The 16,888-nt window shown below is 44.8% G+C and overlaps 1 protein-coding gene across 4 annotated transcripts in view; it reads right to left on the bottom strand.

The window, feature by feature from the left end:
• LOC139272262 (zinc finger protein 236-like) overlaps positions 1-16,888 on the bottom strand; it is a 229,206-nt gene that overhangs the window by 145,912 nt on the left and 66,406 nt on the right. For 3 of the 4 annotated variants that reach the window (XM_070888579.1, XM_070888578.1, XM_070888580.1), the window contains exons 3-5: positions 11,895-12,059; positions 8,560-8,738; positions 7,575-7,702 (exon numbers count right to left, since the gene is read on the bottom strand). In XM_070888579.1, coding sequence (XP_070744680.1) covers positions 7,575-7,702; positions 8,560-8,738; positions 11,895-12,059 — 472 coding nt within the window. Of the gene's footprint in view, positions 1-7,569; positions 7,703-8,559; positions 8,739-11,894; positions 12,060-16,888 lie in introns of those variants that run through there. The other variant, XM_070888581.1, reaches the window with a different exon arrangement.

Below are 16,888 nucleotides of genomic sequence, written 5' to 3' on the forward strand. Positions count from 1 at the left end.
TGGTGTCATGGGCGGCGTAACCTGCCACCCGCGCCAATTCTGGCCATTTAAGCAAGTTTGGCCAGCTCCGATTTACTCCAATTTTTCTTAGGACGGTGTATGTGACCCGCTGTGGAAAAACCTTCTGGGCAGTTAAGAATATCGGTGCAGGTAAGAAAATCAGTGCAGCAGATGCAGTTTCACGGCTCAGACAGCAGCAGCAGAGAGGGAGAGAGAGTGGGAGAGGGAGAAAGCGTGGGAGAGAGCGGGGGGAGCGGGGGGAGCCTTTCGGTCAGAGTTGGAGCGGTAACCGGCACCGGGAGGCCCTTCGACCAGGGCTAGCGGCAGTAACCGGCATCGGGAGGAGGGAGGCCCTTCGGCCAGGGCTAGCGGTGGTAACCGGCATCGGGAGGAGGGAGGCCCTTTGGCCAGGGCTAGCAGCGGTAACCAGCATCGGGAGGAGGGAGGCCCTTCGGCCAGGGCTAGCAGCGGTAACTGGCATCGGGAGGGGGAGGCCTTTCAGTCAGGGTTAGGAGCGGCACTCGGCGGCCTTTCGGCCAAGGTTAGGAGCAATACCGGGAGGCCTTTCGGCCAGGGTTAGCAGAAGCACCCGGCACCGGGAGGCCTTTCGGCCAGGGTTAGGAGCGGCGCCGGGAGGGGATACATTTTTGGCATAAACACTTTTAATAATTTAATGATGGAATGTTGCTGCAAAGTGCAAGATGCTTGTGGGTGAGCTGGCCAGAATGTGTTGTACATTTCACTTTCCAGCCTGAGCCCGCAATGTGTCCCTCGTTTCTCTGGCAACCCGATCTTTTTGGCGCAGATCTTTGGCCCCACCCCCAAAAACTAAAGGACAGACTAGGCAGCGCCAAAAATGAACAATTCAAATGGGGAAAGTTGGATGATTTTTTTTGGCGTAGTTGGGCCCCAAAAAACGGGCACCAAAAAAATGGCCTTGGGGAAAATTAAGCCCATGTGTTAATCCATGAGAGTTCAACTCAGGGCAGTAAATACACAAGGTCTCACATTACTTCCCTATATAAATAATTAAACACACTGGTAATCGAATATGAAATATTATTTACAGGCACTTGGTTAGAAATACAATGTTAACACCAATAATGAAAGAGATAGATCTTGGTTTTGCCAACTGTATAAAATGGTATCAATTTTAATTCTTTGACTTGAGTTACTGAGATTCACATTCAGCTGTATAATTATTATTTTGCACTGGATCACAGGACAGAACTAGCAATAGGGCAAGTCAAATACCTTCCTGGTAGAAGATAAAACATTTGAATGCTATTTTTAAAATGCACATTTTTTTTGAATGTAAGCAGATGATAACATTATAACAACAGTGTCAACTCTAACATAATCTTGAGGTTCTGAAATAAATTCATTTTAATCTACACATTTCCAGTTATCTTTTATATTGCCTTCTCCCCCTTCCTGACCCCCCTCCACCCCGCCAAATAGTCCTGTCTGTCCTTCTGTTTGTCTTCCACTCTTTGGGCCCGAAATTCATTGACATACAGCTCACTACTGCCGAAAAATACAAGTTTCGTCAAAAAACAGGTACCTACTGCCAACATACCGTTCGGCAGAAGATTCATGATTGCCATACCGCCGGGCGGTATGCACACCGTCCGCCATGTAGAACCGCCCAAAAATGCAAGTTTGATAACATATCGCCAGAGCTGCATACCGTCCTGGTGAAGATGCTTTTACTCAATCTTAAGTGGGCGGGAATGGGCTGTGGGCGGTGCTGCCATTTTGAAATCGGGAACACTCAGCAAAAGCAGCACTTCAGTATTCAGAGGAGAACAGTTACTTTACAGTGGGAAAGGTATTTATATTAGTACTCAAATATATTTGGAGTTCATTATAAGATAGAAGGCATTTGAGTTTATATATTTTTTTATTGAAAAATCATTTGAATTTATCGCAGGATATTTGAGGAGATTCTGGAGATTTAAAACGAATGGGGCCTGTACTATCTCAGCCTGTATTGCTGACTACTTCTCTAATGCAGGATCCAGATGGGAGAAGGTTTATTGAGCAGAATTATTAGGGTAATGGAGGAGGTCACAGACTGATGAGGAGGAGGAGACCTTATCCCCAAAGGATTTTCAGGGAGAAGCGCTCATTCTTGGACCTGACCGATCCACAGTGCGTTCGAAGCCTGCGCTTCCAAAAGGAGGTGATCAATGAGATTTGGCAGCTCATTAAGGCAGACCTGCAGCCCAGTACCACCAACATTACTGCACTCTCTGTCGCGGTGAAGGTGACTGCGGCACTCTCCTTTTATGCATCCGGCTCTTTTCAGGCATCAGCTGGGGACATATGCTGCATTTCTCAGCACACTACTCGTCGTTGCATTCAACAGGTAACCAAAGTACTGTATGTACGCCGGATGGAATTTATAAACTTCCCAATGACCAGGGAGACAGAGAGTGAGAGGGGCTTTGGGTTTTGCACGCCAGCTTCCCCAAGTTGCAGGGTGCCGTTGACTGTACCCATATTGCCCTGCGAGCACCATTACAGGAGGCGGAGCTGCACCGAAACCGTAAGGGATTCCACTCCCTCAACGTGCAGCTCGTCTACGACCATACGCAGCGCATCATGGCAGTGAATGCCTTCTTTCCAGGGAGCATCCATAATGTGCACATCTTGCGTGAGAGCACTGTGTCTAACCTGTTGAAGTCTGAGCCAGAAGGTAAATGCTGGATGTTGGGGGGACAAATGGTACGGCCTCGCCACCTGGCTCTTGATCCTGTCCCCGCATGATGGCTAAATTATGCAACATGCAGCACACCACTGTGAACTGAGCAACCTGCTCAGGGTGGTATTACAAGCTGCCTCCCGAGCGGTCCAAGCATCGAAAGCGCTGCTTCAGCACTCCAATTGTCTTTTCGCTAATATTACATTTATTACAATATGACAAAGGGTACGGCCTCGCCACCTGGCTCTTGACCCACCCCCTCCCCTCTGCGGAACCTCAGACAGAAGCCGAGCAACGATATAATAGGAGCCATATAGTCGCATGTAATATTATCGAAAAGACAATTGGAGTGCTGAAGCAGCGCTTTCGATGCTTGGACCGCTCGGGAGGCAGGCTGCAATACCACCCTGAGCAGGTTGCTCAGTTCACAGTGGTGTGCTGTATGTTGCATAATTTAGCCATCATGCAGGGACAGGAATTGCCACACGGGACTGTGGGACCACCTGAGGAGAGAGTGCAGGAGGCAGAGGAGGAAGAAGAGGAAGATGAGGGGGAGGAGGATGAGGAGGAGCTTCGCAATGAACCCATGGCACCAACTCCCCAACACTACAGCTCACGGAGTGTATGCCACTGCAAAATTGTTATGTCAGCAGCTCATAAATGAACGCTTTACTTGAATGTGGAGAGCTGCGTTTCATCTTTTACTGCAGTGTGTGGGACCTTGACGACTGTTACTTCAAAAGTTTGACACTGTACAAGAATGCTTAAATTCAATTGAAACGTTTATGTAAAAATGTAAAAAATATTGAACCATTGTAAAACTTTGTTAAACTTTAACTTTGAAAAACTGTAACAACTTTAAATAAACATTTAAAAATCAAACTTCAACTATTTCAAATTAACAATGAACAATTGACTATACAACAAAGCACCCTTTACTGTCCTCGACCTCCCCCATTCTTCAGACTCACCCCCTCCCCCCCTTCCTTTTTCCATTGCCTCTGAGCCCGGACCTCCCCATAGTGGTACCAAGAAGGTGTGTAGCAGTGCACCCAGAGTGCTGTTGCTGTTGTTGGGGGTGAGACATTGCAGGCGCAAGGAATGGGGCCTCAGAAGAAACTTGTGATTGGGAAGGCACGGCTTCAGAGCTGAAAGCTGCTGGCAGCTCCCCACCCTCAGGTGCTGTCGACCAGACTACTATGGCATGGGGGTGGGGTTCCGCGCCATATCCTGATCCCGTTGATTGCTGCATGGCATCGATGGAGTTGGCGGTTCTCTCCATCGCAGTGATCAGACGCAACATATCCTCCGACTATCGTTCTGAATGCGCCGCGATGTTTCCGGCTATCGTAGTCATAGCCTTGAGCAGCTCTCGACCTATGTCGACACTGACCTATGACAGATGCACCATGTCCTGGTAAGCGCCTATCTTTCTTGCAGCAATGGACCTTTTGCTGCACCAACCTCCGTCGCTGCGGCAAAGGCGCTGGAGCACTGGGGGTGCCTTCTTGCACACCACTTGGTCCCGCAAAATTCGAGGAGGCATGGGGGAATCCTCTGAATATAGAGTCGGTGGTGGAGGGTGTTCCAGCTGGCCCAGATGTAATTGTTATCTCCTTCCTCCTCCGTCTCCACCCCCACCTCCTCCAGCTCCAGGATGAGCTGCTCTTCCCCTTCCTCTTCCTCATCTCTGGCAGGGGTGAAGTCGGAAGAGTGCTGGGTGACGCTAGAGGTGGAGCAGTGGGTCTGTCGTCAGGTCTCTCTGTGGAGATCTGGTCTGAATTCTCCAAATCTGGAAGTATAAAACAACATTTAAGTGCTTGGCACCAGGGGGCGCGTCAGAGTTAAATGAGTACATAAGTAGTCACATAGCGCAGTCTTATTTAAATGTCCACCACTGCTGCATTACTACATTACATATCGCAGAGAGACAATACATATATACATATGCATTGCATTACATGCCCCCAACATTGCAGTACATCACGAGCCCAACATTACAGTGCAATAAACTTACATTACATGAGGCCAACATTACAGTTACAGTTATATTACAGGACATTACACGACTGCAACACAGACCGGGGATTGTATTGAACTGACCATCCTGTGAGAGTGGGTCAGCTCCAATGCCGGTGGTAGCACGGTTGCTATCTCCAACCAGCGACAGGGCACGATCTCAATTTCCGTTAAGGCTTCTTGCGTTGGGGGTCCACCCCCCGTGCGCTGCTGATGAGCTGCTATTGCAGATGTCTTCTTCTGCAGAAATGAAAGTAAATGCAAGTAAAAATCTTCAATCTATTTAACATGGCACACTCACAGGTTCACACACACACACACATCCAAACACTATTCCTTATTTTAATCTACCATTAATGTCCAGGCAATGTACAATGAAGCCTCATACAGTTTGAGAGGCAAAACCCCAACGTGCTGAAGCACAAATACATCACCATAACGTCGAGATAAATAACATCATCCGTGTGACACTGAACCTACATTTACATGGTACATGGCACATGGGGGGTGCATAAATAAAATCATTACTTACTTTTGCTACCCTCACCAGGTCGTTCCACCTCTTACGACACCTTTCTCCAGTGCGTACCATGGTACTTGTGAAGGAGACAGCCTCCCCGATCTCGTCCCATATTTTGTTGTACAGCTTTGGGGCGGGCTTTCCACGACCACCCTTGGTTAAGTCAGAGTGTCTCTCCGTGATGTTGGCCAGCAGGGCAGGTAGCTTAGTGTCATCGAAGATGGGTGCCCTCAACCTCCCGTCCTTCTCGATATTCTGGCGTTTAGACTTCTTTTTAAGTATTTCCATTGAGTATTGATTTATTATATTATATGATTTGTTATTAAATATGTATTATGATTAATATTTTATTATTTGTTATTAATATTATTTGACTATGGAATTTCTGATGAAAACAATCAACCCTCGAATACTTTGCTGCTCCTTCTCACTCTCTCTCCCTCCACTCCAACTCTCTGCACAAGCGAAGGTGACCCCTGACCCCCGAAATCGCGGGGAAAAAGGAGCTGTAAAAAAAGGCAAAAAAAAATTTGTGCATGCGCAGTACAGTGCTGTACCGTCCATTGAGAAGAAAGTTGATCTTGATTGACTATAATGGTGAATACCGCCTGCTGCACATAGCTTGCATACCAGCGAAAAAAATATGAAGAAACTAGCGGACTTCAGTCTTGGCGTATTCCGACGGTTCTAAACCACGCACCACCGGAATACCGCCGAGAAGTGGGTTGACCTTAAATCTTGATGAATTTCGAGCCCTTTGTGTTTCCCTCCTAGGAACATAGAACAGGAATAGGTCATTTAGCCCCTCGACCCTGTTCCGCCATTCAATGAGATCATGGCTGATCTGTGCCCTAACTCCATATACCCGCCTTTTCCCCATAATCCCTTAATACCTTTGGTTAACAAAAATCTATCAATCTCAGATTTAAAATTAACAATTGACCTAGCATCAACTGCCGTTTTGCAGAAGAGAGTTCCAAACTTTATGTGTAGAAGTGTTTCCTAACTTCACTCCTGAAAGATCTGGCTCTAATTTTTAGGCTATGACCCCTAGTCCTAAACACCCCTAGATTTTTTTCTCCAAATGTCCTTCACACAGTATGTTCCTTTGTCGATTTACTCAATATATATCCTTGATTTTATTTAAAGTCAGAGCATGCAGCGTGTACCAAGGCCACTGCAACATATAGCAACAACAAGGGGGACGGTTCAGGATCCTGGGGCTATAAAGCAGCTAAAAGTCAGGGGCTGGTTTGTGATGCACATGTACCCTGTTGTATCCAGAGCTGTGGCATCACCCGGTATTGAGGCATCCAGACGCTGCTGCAACATGCATAGGTAAAAGAGAATTTGAAACGCTGAGATGGATGGAGCATGGGGTTCAAGCCTGGAAAGAAAAGGTGGTTCAGGTGCGGGAAGAGCTTGGACCTGGGGAAGGAGTGTGGGGTGGGGGTGAGGCTGCAAAGGAACAGGGAAGCTGACTGAGGAGTAGGCCAGAAGCAGACTTTCAGAGCAAGAATAGGCTGAGAACAGGGCATAAAGATGTTTTCACTTGTGGGGGAGACCAAAAATAGGGCCCATAAATATAAGTCAGTAACTAATAAATCCAGTATGGCATTCAGGAGAAACTTCTTTGTTCAGAGAGTGGTGAGAATGTGGAACCCTCTACCACAAGGAGCAGTTGAGGCGAATAGCATAGATGCATTTAAGGCCAAGCTAGATAAACACATGAGGGAGTAAGGAATAGAAGGGTATGCTGATAGGCTGATAGGGTTAGAGGAAGAAGTGTGGGAGGAGGCTCATGTGGGCCATTTGGGCCAAAAGGCCTGTTTCTGTGCTGTACATTGTATGTAATAAATATTGAGAGCAGGAGTTGCAGACAATACATTTATGGTCATGTGGCTGCTATGGACCAACGAGATGCCTGGGCATGAGCAGTCAGTGGACAGACACCAATTTTTACAATATAGTGCACAGGTGGTAAATTTGATGATAAAGGATTAATAATTGCAATGTAATAATTCCATATTTTTCAAATAATATTCCATTAACTCCTGAGAAAGAACAGTTATCATATATTAATTCAGATTTTGCAATATGAAAATAGGCTGACTATTGCTTTAGTGCAAACTACTTGTATGCGTTAATCCAGAAAGGGACCACTATTTTATAGGAATAAACTGAGAACCATATCTAATTGGTTCCTAAAAAACTACAATTTTTATACTCTGACACTAGAATGCATGAAAAATGAATTACTATCTAAATGATCCTTGTAAAAGACATTCCAATAAACATCCCTGAATTAGCTTCAACAGCATACCTCACCTGTATGTATTCTGATGTGTCGGATTAACTGGCTAGGCTTCTGGAATGTTTTCCCACAATGCTCGCAACGATGAGAGAACCCTGACCTATCAACATGCCGCTTGTACTGTTTGGTACACAGGGATGACCTGGCAATTAAGGGGTGCAAAAATGTATAAATATCAAACTGAAGCTCATACGAAACAATATCCGACACTTACTGTGTTAGCAGTCATCACCCATGTCACATTCCCAAAAAGTTACACTTCAATAACATTATCAGTGCTTATCTCCAAGTCCCATTCACCCATCATCCCCCTGTGCTATATCGGCTCCTGGTCCGGCAACGCCTCTTTTAAAATTCTCATCCGGGTTTTCGAATCCCTCCACAGCCTTGATCTCTGTAACCTCCTATAGCCCTACAAACCTCCAAGATATCTGCGCTCCTCCAATTCTGGCTTCTTGCGCATCCCTGATTTTTATCGCTTCACCATAGGTGGCAGTGTCTTCAGCTGCCTTGGCCCTAAGCTCTGGAATTCCCTCCCTAAACCTCTCCGCCTCTCTCTGCCTTCTAATATGCTCCTTAAAACCTACCTCTTTGACCATGCTTTTGATCACCTGTCCTAATATCTCCTTATGTGGCTTGGTGTCAATCTTTGTCTAATCAAGCTCTTGTGAAGTGCTTTGGGACGTTTTTACTACAGTAAAAGTGCTACATAAAATGCAAATTATTGTGGATAAAGATATTAGAAATGCCAACAGCATGATTGATACACAATGACCGAGATTGTTCTAGATATAGAAATGGATATGTTTTTGATCATTCATTTATAAACAAGGCACCCTAGTCTCCGCCCCTAACCCCCTCCACCACCTCTTTCCCAGAAAGTTTAAATATGGTATAGAGGTATTCAAATACCTATCATTTCATAGCAATTCAGTTAAGTTTGTGCAAGATCGCCAGAAATTCATAAGCCATAAAACTGCAGTCTCAAATCTTACACACCTAACTCTGTAGTGTGATTTCATATGTTCTCGTAGCTGGGATGGCCTTTCAAATTCCTTAGTGCAGATCTTACAAACGTGCACTCGGCTTCCATTTAGTTCCTGCCGGTGTTCTTCTAGGTGTCTACTAAGTTGGCTCTGCAACGTAAATTCATCCCCACATTCTGTACAGATCAGGTTCTACAGAGAAGAAAATTAAGTCAAAGATGTCAGACCATTGGAAGCTGTATTAGTTTCTGCGCATCAAAAATTACTAGTATTACAGTTTTAGATAAATTCACAATCATTTTTTCCAGCTAATTAGTAAAATTTACTATAGTATTAAAAAACTAAACTGATAATTTTGTTTCGATATGGTACTTAATTCTTCACCACCTCCCCCTTTCTCTGTGCTCAGTATGCTAATAAACAGGGCATTGCCACTGCAGCTCTATAATCAACCCCTCTCCGCCATCATTTTAATCTCTGGGAATAATTCAGTGTCAAAAGTCAAAATCTCATGAGAGACTTAATCTGGCCTTGGATAACCTGAGACTGCAGAGGGAAAATAGAACCTGATGTTAACTGATTAATTCAGTTTGTGCATTATATATAGCTACTTTAGATTTTTAGTACTCCTGTAATAGTTTTATAATCTATTAATAATATTAAATCATAAAACTGTTACATCCCAAATGTCACACTTAAGATATTAAGGGCCGGATTTTCGGCTTTCAGGATTTTTCGGCGAAAATGGTAGCAATACATGAAACTTTCGGCCTTTACGTCTGCGCCAGGTAAGGGGGGGCGTTGCACGAGGATTCATGGCGCAACAACGCGAGTTTTGTCAAATTTAGTCCGGGGGCAGGAGCGCTGCAAGAGAAGCCTTGGGAGGGGGAAAAAAAAATCCAAAAGACATTCACAAGACCGTTAACTATCTAATCACTGCAAAAAAATTTAAAAATACAAACTATAACTTACCTTTTTTGCAGGTTTTCATACTTATTGGAATTAGAAAAAATCCAGAAGGACAGGATAAATCTACATTTAGAAAAGCAAGGATTAATCAGGGACAGTCAGCACAGATTTGTTAAGGGAAGGTCATGTTTGACTAACCTGATTAAATTTTTCGAGGAGGTAACCAGAGGGTCGATGAGGGTAGTGCGTATGATGTAGTGTATATTTACTTTGGCATGGCAGACTGGTCACAAAGATAAAAGCCCATGGGATCCAGGGCAAAGTGGCAAGTTGGATCCAAAAATTGGCTTAAAGGTAGGAAGCAAAGGGTGATGGTTGACGGATGTTTTTGTGACTGGGAGGATGTTTCCAGTGGGGTTCCGCAGGGCTCAGTACAAGGTCTCCTGCTTTTTGTGGTATACATCAATGATCTAGATTTGAATATAGGGAGTATGATTAAAAGTTTGCAGATGACAGTAAAATTGGCTGTGGGGTTGATAATGAAGAGGAAAGTCATGGACTGCAGGAGGATATCAATCTACTGGTCAGGTGGGCAGAACAACGGCAAATGGAATTTAATTCGGAGAAGTGTGAGGTAATGCACTTTGGGAGGGCTAATAAGGAAAAGGTATACACATTAAACAATAGGCCACTTAGAAGTGTAGATGAATAAAGGGACCTTGGAGTGCTTGTCCACAGATCCCTGAATGTAACAGGCCAGGTGGATAAGGTGGTTAAAGCATACAGAAAGCTTGCCTTTATTGGTTGAGGCATAGAATACAAGAGCAGGGAGATTATGCTTAAATTGTATAATACAGCGTGCGGTTCTGGTCACCGTATTATAGGAAGGACGTGATTGCATTGGAAAGGGTGCAAAGGAGATTTACGAGGATACTGCCTGGAATGGAGAATCTTAGCTATGAGGACAGATTGAATAGGTTGGGTTTGTTCTCCTTGGAACAGAGGAGGCTGAGGGGAGACCTCATTGAGGTGTATAACATTTTGAGGGGCCTGGATATAGTGGATAGCAAAGGCCTATTTCCCTTGGTGAAGGGGTCAATTACAAGGGGCATAGGTTTAAGGTGGTTGATGGAAGATTTAGAGGGGATTTGAGGGGAAGCTTCTTCATGTAGAGGATTGTAGAGGCTGGAACACACTGCCTGGAAGGGTGGTGGAGGCAGAAACCCTCACCACATTTAAAAGGTTCTTGGATGTGCACTTGAAGTGCTGTAACCTGCAGGGTTACGGACCCAGAGCTGGTAAGTGGAATTAGACTGGATAACCTCTAGTTGACTGGCACAGACATGATGGTAAGTACATCATGGAATTTAATACGGCCAGAGTGATCTCCTGGACTAGTTTCGATCCCCTGGATGGGTTGGAGAGGAATTTTCCCAGATTTTTTTCCCCCAATTGGCCTGGGTTTTTATCTGTTTTTTTGCCTCTCCCTGGAGATCGCATGGCTCCGGGTGGGATAAAATGTTGCTGCAGGGCGGACTGGTTGGGCCGGATGTTCTTTACCTGTCCGCCATTGTTCATAGGTTTATATGTAACCTTCGGGGCTGGTGATCGAGGGCCGTGTGGCTCTTTGTCGGCCGGCTCGGACACAATGGGCTGAAATGGCCTCCTTCTGCGCTGTAAATTTCTATGTTTCTATGTTTCCCGCTGCTGGCAGGGCTGCACCGACAGGTTTGACCCTTCGGTATTCTGGGTGTGGCATACGAATCAGGAGCGCCAAAAATACGATGCAAATGCAATCCACGTCGGCGCACCTCTCCCTGGTCGTACTTGAAAGCGCCGCTGCAAACAGGTACCCGAGGATCCCGCCCGGGTTTTGCGACCAAGTTTTCGCCGCGCATGGTCAAATCGCGGTGAAAACCCAGTCGCAAACTTCTCAAAATGCCAAAGATGCAAAACAACCGTTAAATGCTGGATGCTTTGGAGTGCAGCCTGAAATGGACAAGCACAATCCAATCTGCAAAGTTCCCTGGTCAAACCAAAGCCAAGCTCTTATTAACCTGAGTATTATATGGTATACCACTCTTGTGCTTATAAAAGTGAGAATCATCTAATTTACCACGAGCAACACCAAAGGAGATCCAATATCACTTAAAAGAATTGTAATGCTATAAATGATGGTCAATTAGTTTTCTTTGCTTTCTGCATCAAAATATTTATCAGTTTCAAAACATCTGTCAAATAACAGATTTTAATTAAGAGCTGGATAAATTTAAGTTCACAACTTTTCAGTCACTGTCATAATTGTTTCCCTGTTTCGTTGCAACAATATTTTCAAGTTATTTCTGTCATTCTTTTGCACATAAAATGTAAATGAACAGGATGTATTTTAAATACGATTAAGTATAAAGTGAATGTAGATGGGAAGCCGTGAACACTCACCTCCTCTTTTTCATGTAGCATAATGTGAGCTTTAAGGCTGGCAATGCGGGAGAACTTTTTGCAACAGACTGGACAAGATGGATCATTTGCATTGTGAGTAGCTTTGTGCAACACAAGATTAAGCTCCATATTAAAGGACATTGGGCATTGTTCGCACCGGTAAGGCTGTTTACACAAAGTAAAAAAAGTTAAGAGTTTCAAAGTATTAAAAAATGTAAATAAAAGATTTTTTTCTTAGCTAAAACAGAGCTATTCTACAATATAACATCAAACACTGCAAACATTTACAGCTTTTCAAATATTTCACCTCGGGTCCAAAAGGTATTTTGACTGTCAATAGCTATCAATCAACAGCTGAGAAATATTTTCTTTCCAGTGCCAAAGAATGAATATGGTTAAAGCCGTCGTAGGGACATAGGAACGGGAGTAGGCCATTCAGCCCTTCAAGCCTGTACCACCATTCTATTAGATCATGGTTGATCTGCATCTTAACTCTAGATTGATAGGAAAGTACAATATAGTTTGAAATTGCTGGTGGTAGAATTGTAATTTTATCAATTTGCTATTAAAACAGCATTTATATAGTGCCGTTAACATAATAAAACCTCCCAAACCACTTCCCAAGAGCGTTGTAAAACAAAAATTGACACTGAGCCACATAAGGAAATATTAGGGCAGATGACCAAAACCTTGATCAAAGAGGTAGGTTTTAAGGAGCGTCTTAAAGAAGGAATGAGAGGTAGAGAATTTCAGCATAGGGCCTTTGCAGCTGAAGTCACGGCCACCAATAGGTGAGCGATTAAAATCAGGGATGGATGCTCAAGAGGCCAGAATTAGAGGAACATAGATATTCTGGAGGATTGTGGGACTGGAGGAGATTACAGAGATAGGGAGCGGCGAGGCCTTGGTGGGGTTTGAAAGCAAGGATGAGAATTTTAAAATCGAGGCGTTACTCAACTGGGACCAAAGGGTGATGGGTGAACGGACATGGTGCGAGTTAGGACACGGGTAACAAAGTTTTGGACGACCTCAAATATACCGGAGTGTAGAACATGGGAGCCCAGCCAGAAGTGTGTTGGAATAGTCAAGCTTAGAGGTAACAAAGGCATGGATGATGGTTTCAGCAGCAAGTGAGCTGAGGTAAGAGCTAGTCGGGCAATGTTGCGGAGTTGGAAATAGCGGTCTTAGTGATGGCATAGATATGTGGTCAGAAGCTCATTTCAGGGTCAAATATGACAACAAGATTGTGAACAGTTTGGATCAGCCTCAGACAAATGCTAGGGAGAGGGATGGAGTCGGTGTCCAGGGAACGGAGTTTGTGGTGAGGACCAAAGACAATGGCTTCGGTCTTCCCAATATTTAGATGAAAGAAATTTCTGCTTATTCAGAATGAGGTGTCGGACAAGCAGTCTGACAATTTAGAGTCCATGGAGGGGTCGAGAGAAGTGGTGGTGATGTAGTCAGCGTACATGTGGAAACTGACGCTGTCTCCGGATGATGCCACCTAGGGGCAGCAAATAGATGAGAAATAGTAGGGAGCCAAGGATCGATCCTTGGTTGGACACCAGAGGTAATGATACGGGAGCGGGAAGAGACGCCATTGTAGGTGATTCTCTGGCTTCGATTAGATAGATAAGAATGGATGGAAACCGGCGAGTGTAGTCCCACCCAGTTGGACGATGGTGGAGAGATGTTGGAGGAGAATGGTTTGGTCAACCGTGTCAAAGACTGCAGGAAGGACGAGGAGGGACAGTTTACCTTTGTCACAGTCACATAGGATGGCATTTGTGACTTTAATAAGAGTCTTTTCTTGTACTGTAACAGGGGTAGAAATTTGATTGGAGGGATTCAAACATGGAGTTCTGTGAAAGATGGGTACGGATTTGGGAGGCGACAACACATTCATGGACTTTGGAGAGGAAAGGGAGGTTGGAGATGGGGCGGTAGTTTACAAGGATGGGGGGTCAAGGGTTGGGGTTTTTTTGAGAGGGATGATGACAGCAGATTTGAAGGAGAGGGAGACAGTACCTGAGGAGAGAGAATCGTGAACAATATCAGTTAACATGGGGGCCAATAAAGGAAGTTGGGTGGTCAGCAGTTTAGTGAGAATAGGTTGGAGGGAGCAGAAAGTGGGTCTCATGGACAAGATGAACTCGGAGAGGGGAGAAACTGGAGAAAGATGCGAGTTCAGCGCTAGGGCAGGGGGGGGAACCTTAGAGGTAGTTTAGCCCGGTGGGCTGGCGAAAGTAACGGAAGTGGCAAAGGCAGCTGATCGAATGATCGCAATCATAGTGACAAAAAAAGTCCATGAGTTCTTCGCACTTGTTGTTGGAGGTGAGGGTGAAGGAGACAGAGGAGAGGGATTTAAGAAGACGGTTTGTGGGAGAGAAAAGAAGCCGGGGGTTATCTTTGCATTCCACAATGATCCTGGAATAGTGAGCAGTTTTGGCAGAAGAGAGCAAGACCCGATAGTGCTTTATGTGGCCCAGCCAGATCTGGCAGTGAATGGCATAAGCATTGTCTGCCAAATCCGTTTAAGTCTGTGTCCCTTGGACATAAGGAAGTGAAGATGAGGGCTGTACCAGGGGGAACGTCCAGGATGAGAGAGAGCAATGGTTTTAATGGGGACTAGGGCATTAAAGGTGTGGTGAGGGTATGGTTAAGTTGATAGGTAATTGCAGAAATGTTGTCGTAAATGGAGGAAAAAGGCTAGACAGTTGGGATTTTGAAAGTGTAGCTGTAAGTGAGTTGGGAGAGTTTTTTTCCAGGGGCAGACAAAGAAGGAAATAGGGTTGGGAGGGTGAGGGGGATGTGGATGGAGAGCGATACAGAAAGCTGTCAGAGATGGCCTTATCTGTGATTGGTATTGTAAGAGAAAATTGACATTAGGGGTATAAGCAAAATAAGGTTTAACGTGCCCGCTTCTCCATTGGCTCAGCAAAAGCGGCAGAAGATCTGTGACTGACCTTACATTCCAGCACCAAGGACCCAGAGGCCTCTGATTCAACATTGATGTACCAAAACACTAGATAACATTAAGGTACGTCCAGTCCGACAAGATAAGACTCTGTGAAAAGACTCTCAACAAACTTTTAGGCGCCACGTACGATCAGCAAATTCTAACCCAATGAGGTCATCCCAGTTAAGGTCTAAAAGTTGCCTTGAGATCTTGGTCTGTCAATCTAAAATATTACTAATAAGGTAACCCAATTAGAGATCAAGGGAGGTCATACCGGGGGGCGAAAGGATCTATGAAATGTATAAATGATGTACAATTTTGCTATTCAGGGAACATCTCCACTCACAAGTGGATGTGATGAGAAGTGTTCCCAGATGTGCGTAATTAAAGATCGTTATACCTTGCCATCCGTCTCCGTCTAATAGAAGAAACATAGAAAAATAGGTGCAGGAGTAGGCCATTCGGCCCTTCTAGCCTGCACCACCATTCAATGAGTTCATGGCTGAACATGCAACTTCAGTACCCCCTTCCTGCTTTCTCGCCATACCCCTTGATCCCCCTAGTAGTAAGGACTTCATCTAACTCCCTTTTGAATATATTTAGTGAATTGGCCTCAACTACTTTCTGTGGTAGAGAATTCCACATGTTCACCACTCTCTGGGTGAAGAAGTTTCTCCTTATCTCGGTCCTAAATGGCTTACCCCCTATCCTTAGACTGTGACCCCTGGTTCTGGACTTCCCCAACATTGGGAACATTCTTCCTGCATCTAACCTGTCTAAACCCGTCAGAATTTTAAATGTTTCTATGAGGTCCCCTCTCATTCTTCTGAACTCCAGTGAATACAAGCCCAGTTGATCCAGTCTTTCTTGATAGGTCAGTCCCACCATCTCAGGAATCAGTCTGGTGAACCTTCGCTGCACTCCCTCAATAGCAAGAATGTCCTTCCTCAAGTTAGGAGACCAAAACTGTACACAATACTCCAGATGTGGCCTCACCAAGGCCCTGTACAACTGTAGCAACACCTCCCTGCCCCTGGACTCAAATCCCCTCGCTATGAAGGCCAACATACCATTTGCTTTCTTAACCGCCTGCTGTACCTGCATGCCAACCTTCAATGACTGATGTACCATGACACCCAGGTCTCGTTGCACCTCTCCTTTTCCTAATCTGTCACCATTCAGATAATAGTCTGTCTCTCTGTTTTTACCATCAAAGTGGATAACCTCACATTTATCCACATTATACTTCATCTGCCATGCATTTGCCCACTCACCTAACCTATCCAAGTCACTCTGCAGCCTCATAGCATCCTCCTCGCAGCTTACAATGCCACCCAACTTAGTGTCATCCGCAAATTTGGAGATACTACATTTAATCCTCTCGTCTAAATCATTAAGTACAGTGTAAACAGCTGAGGCCCCAGCACAGAACCTTGCGGTACCCCACTAGTCACTGCCTGCCATTCTGAAAAGTACCCATTTACTCCTACTCTTTGCTTCCTGTCTGACAACCAGTTCTCAATCCGTGTCGGCACACTACCCCCAATCCCATGTGCTTTAACTTTGCACATTAATCTCTTGTGTGGGACCTTGTCGAAAGCCTTTTGAAAGTCCAAATATACCACATCAACTGGTTCTCCCTTGTCCACTCTACTGGAAACATCCTCAAAAAATTCCAGAAGATTTGTCAAGCATGATTTCCCTTTCACAAATCCATGCTGACTTGGACCTATCATGTCACCTCTTTCCAAATGCGCTGCTATGACATCCTTAATTAATTGATTCCATCATTTTACCCACTACTGAGGTCAGGCTGACCGGTCTATAATTTCCTGTTTTCTCTCTCCCTCCTTTTTTAAAAAGTGGGGTTACATTGGCTACCCTCCACTCCATAGGAACTGATCCAGAGTCAATGGAATGTTGGAAAATGACTGTCAATGCATCCGCTATTTCCAAGGCCACCTCCTTAAGTACTCTGGGATGCAGTCCATCAAGCCCTGGGGATTTATCGGCCTTCAATCCCATCAATTTCCCC

Source organism: Pristiophorus japonicus, chromosome 1 (assembly GCF_044704955.1).
Source record: "Pristiophorus japonicus isolate sPriJap1 chromosome 1, sPriJap1.hap1, whole genome shotgun sequence".
Lineage (NCBI taxonomy): Eukaryota > Metazoa > Chordata > Chondrichthyes > Pristiophoridae > Pristiophorus > Pristiophorus japonicus.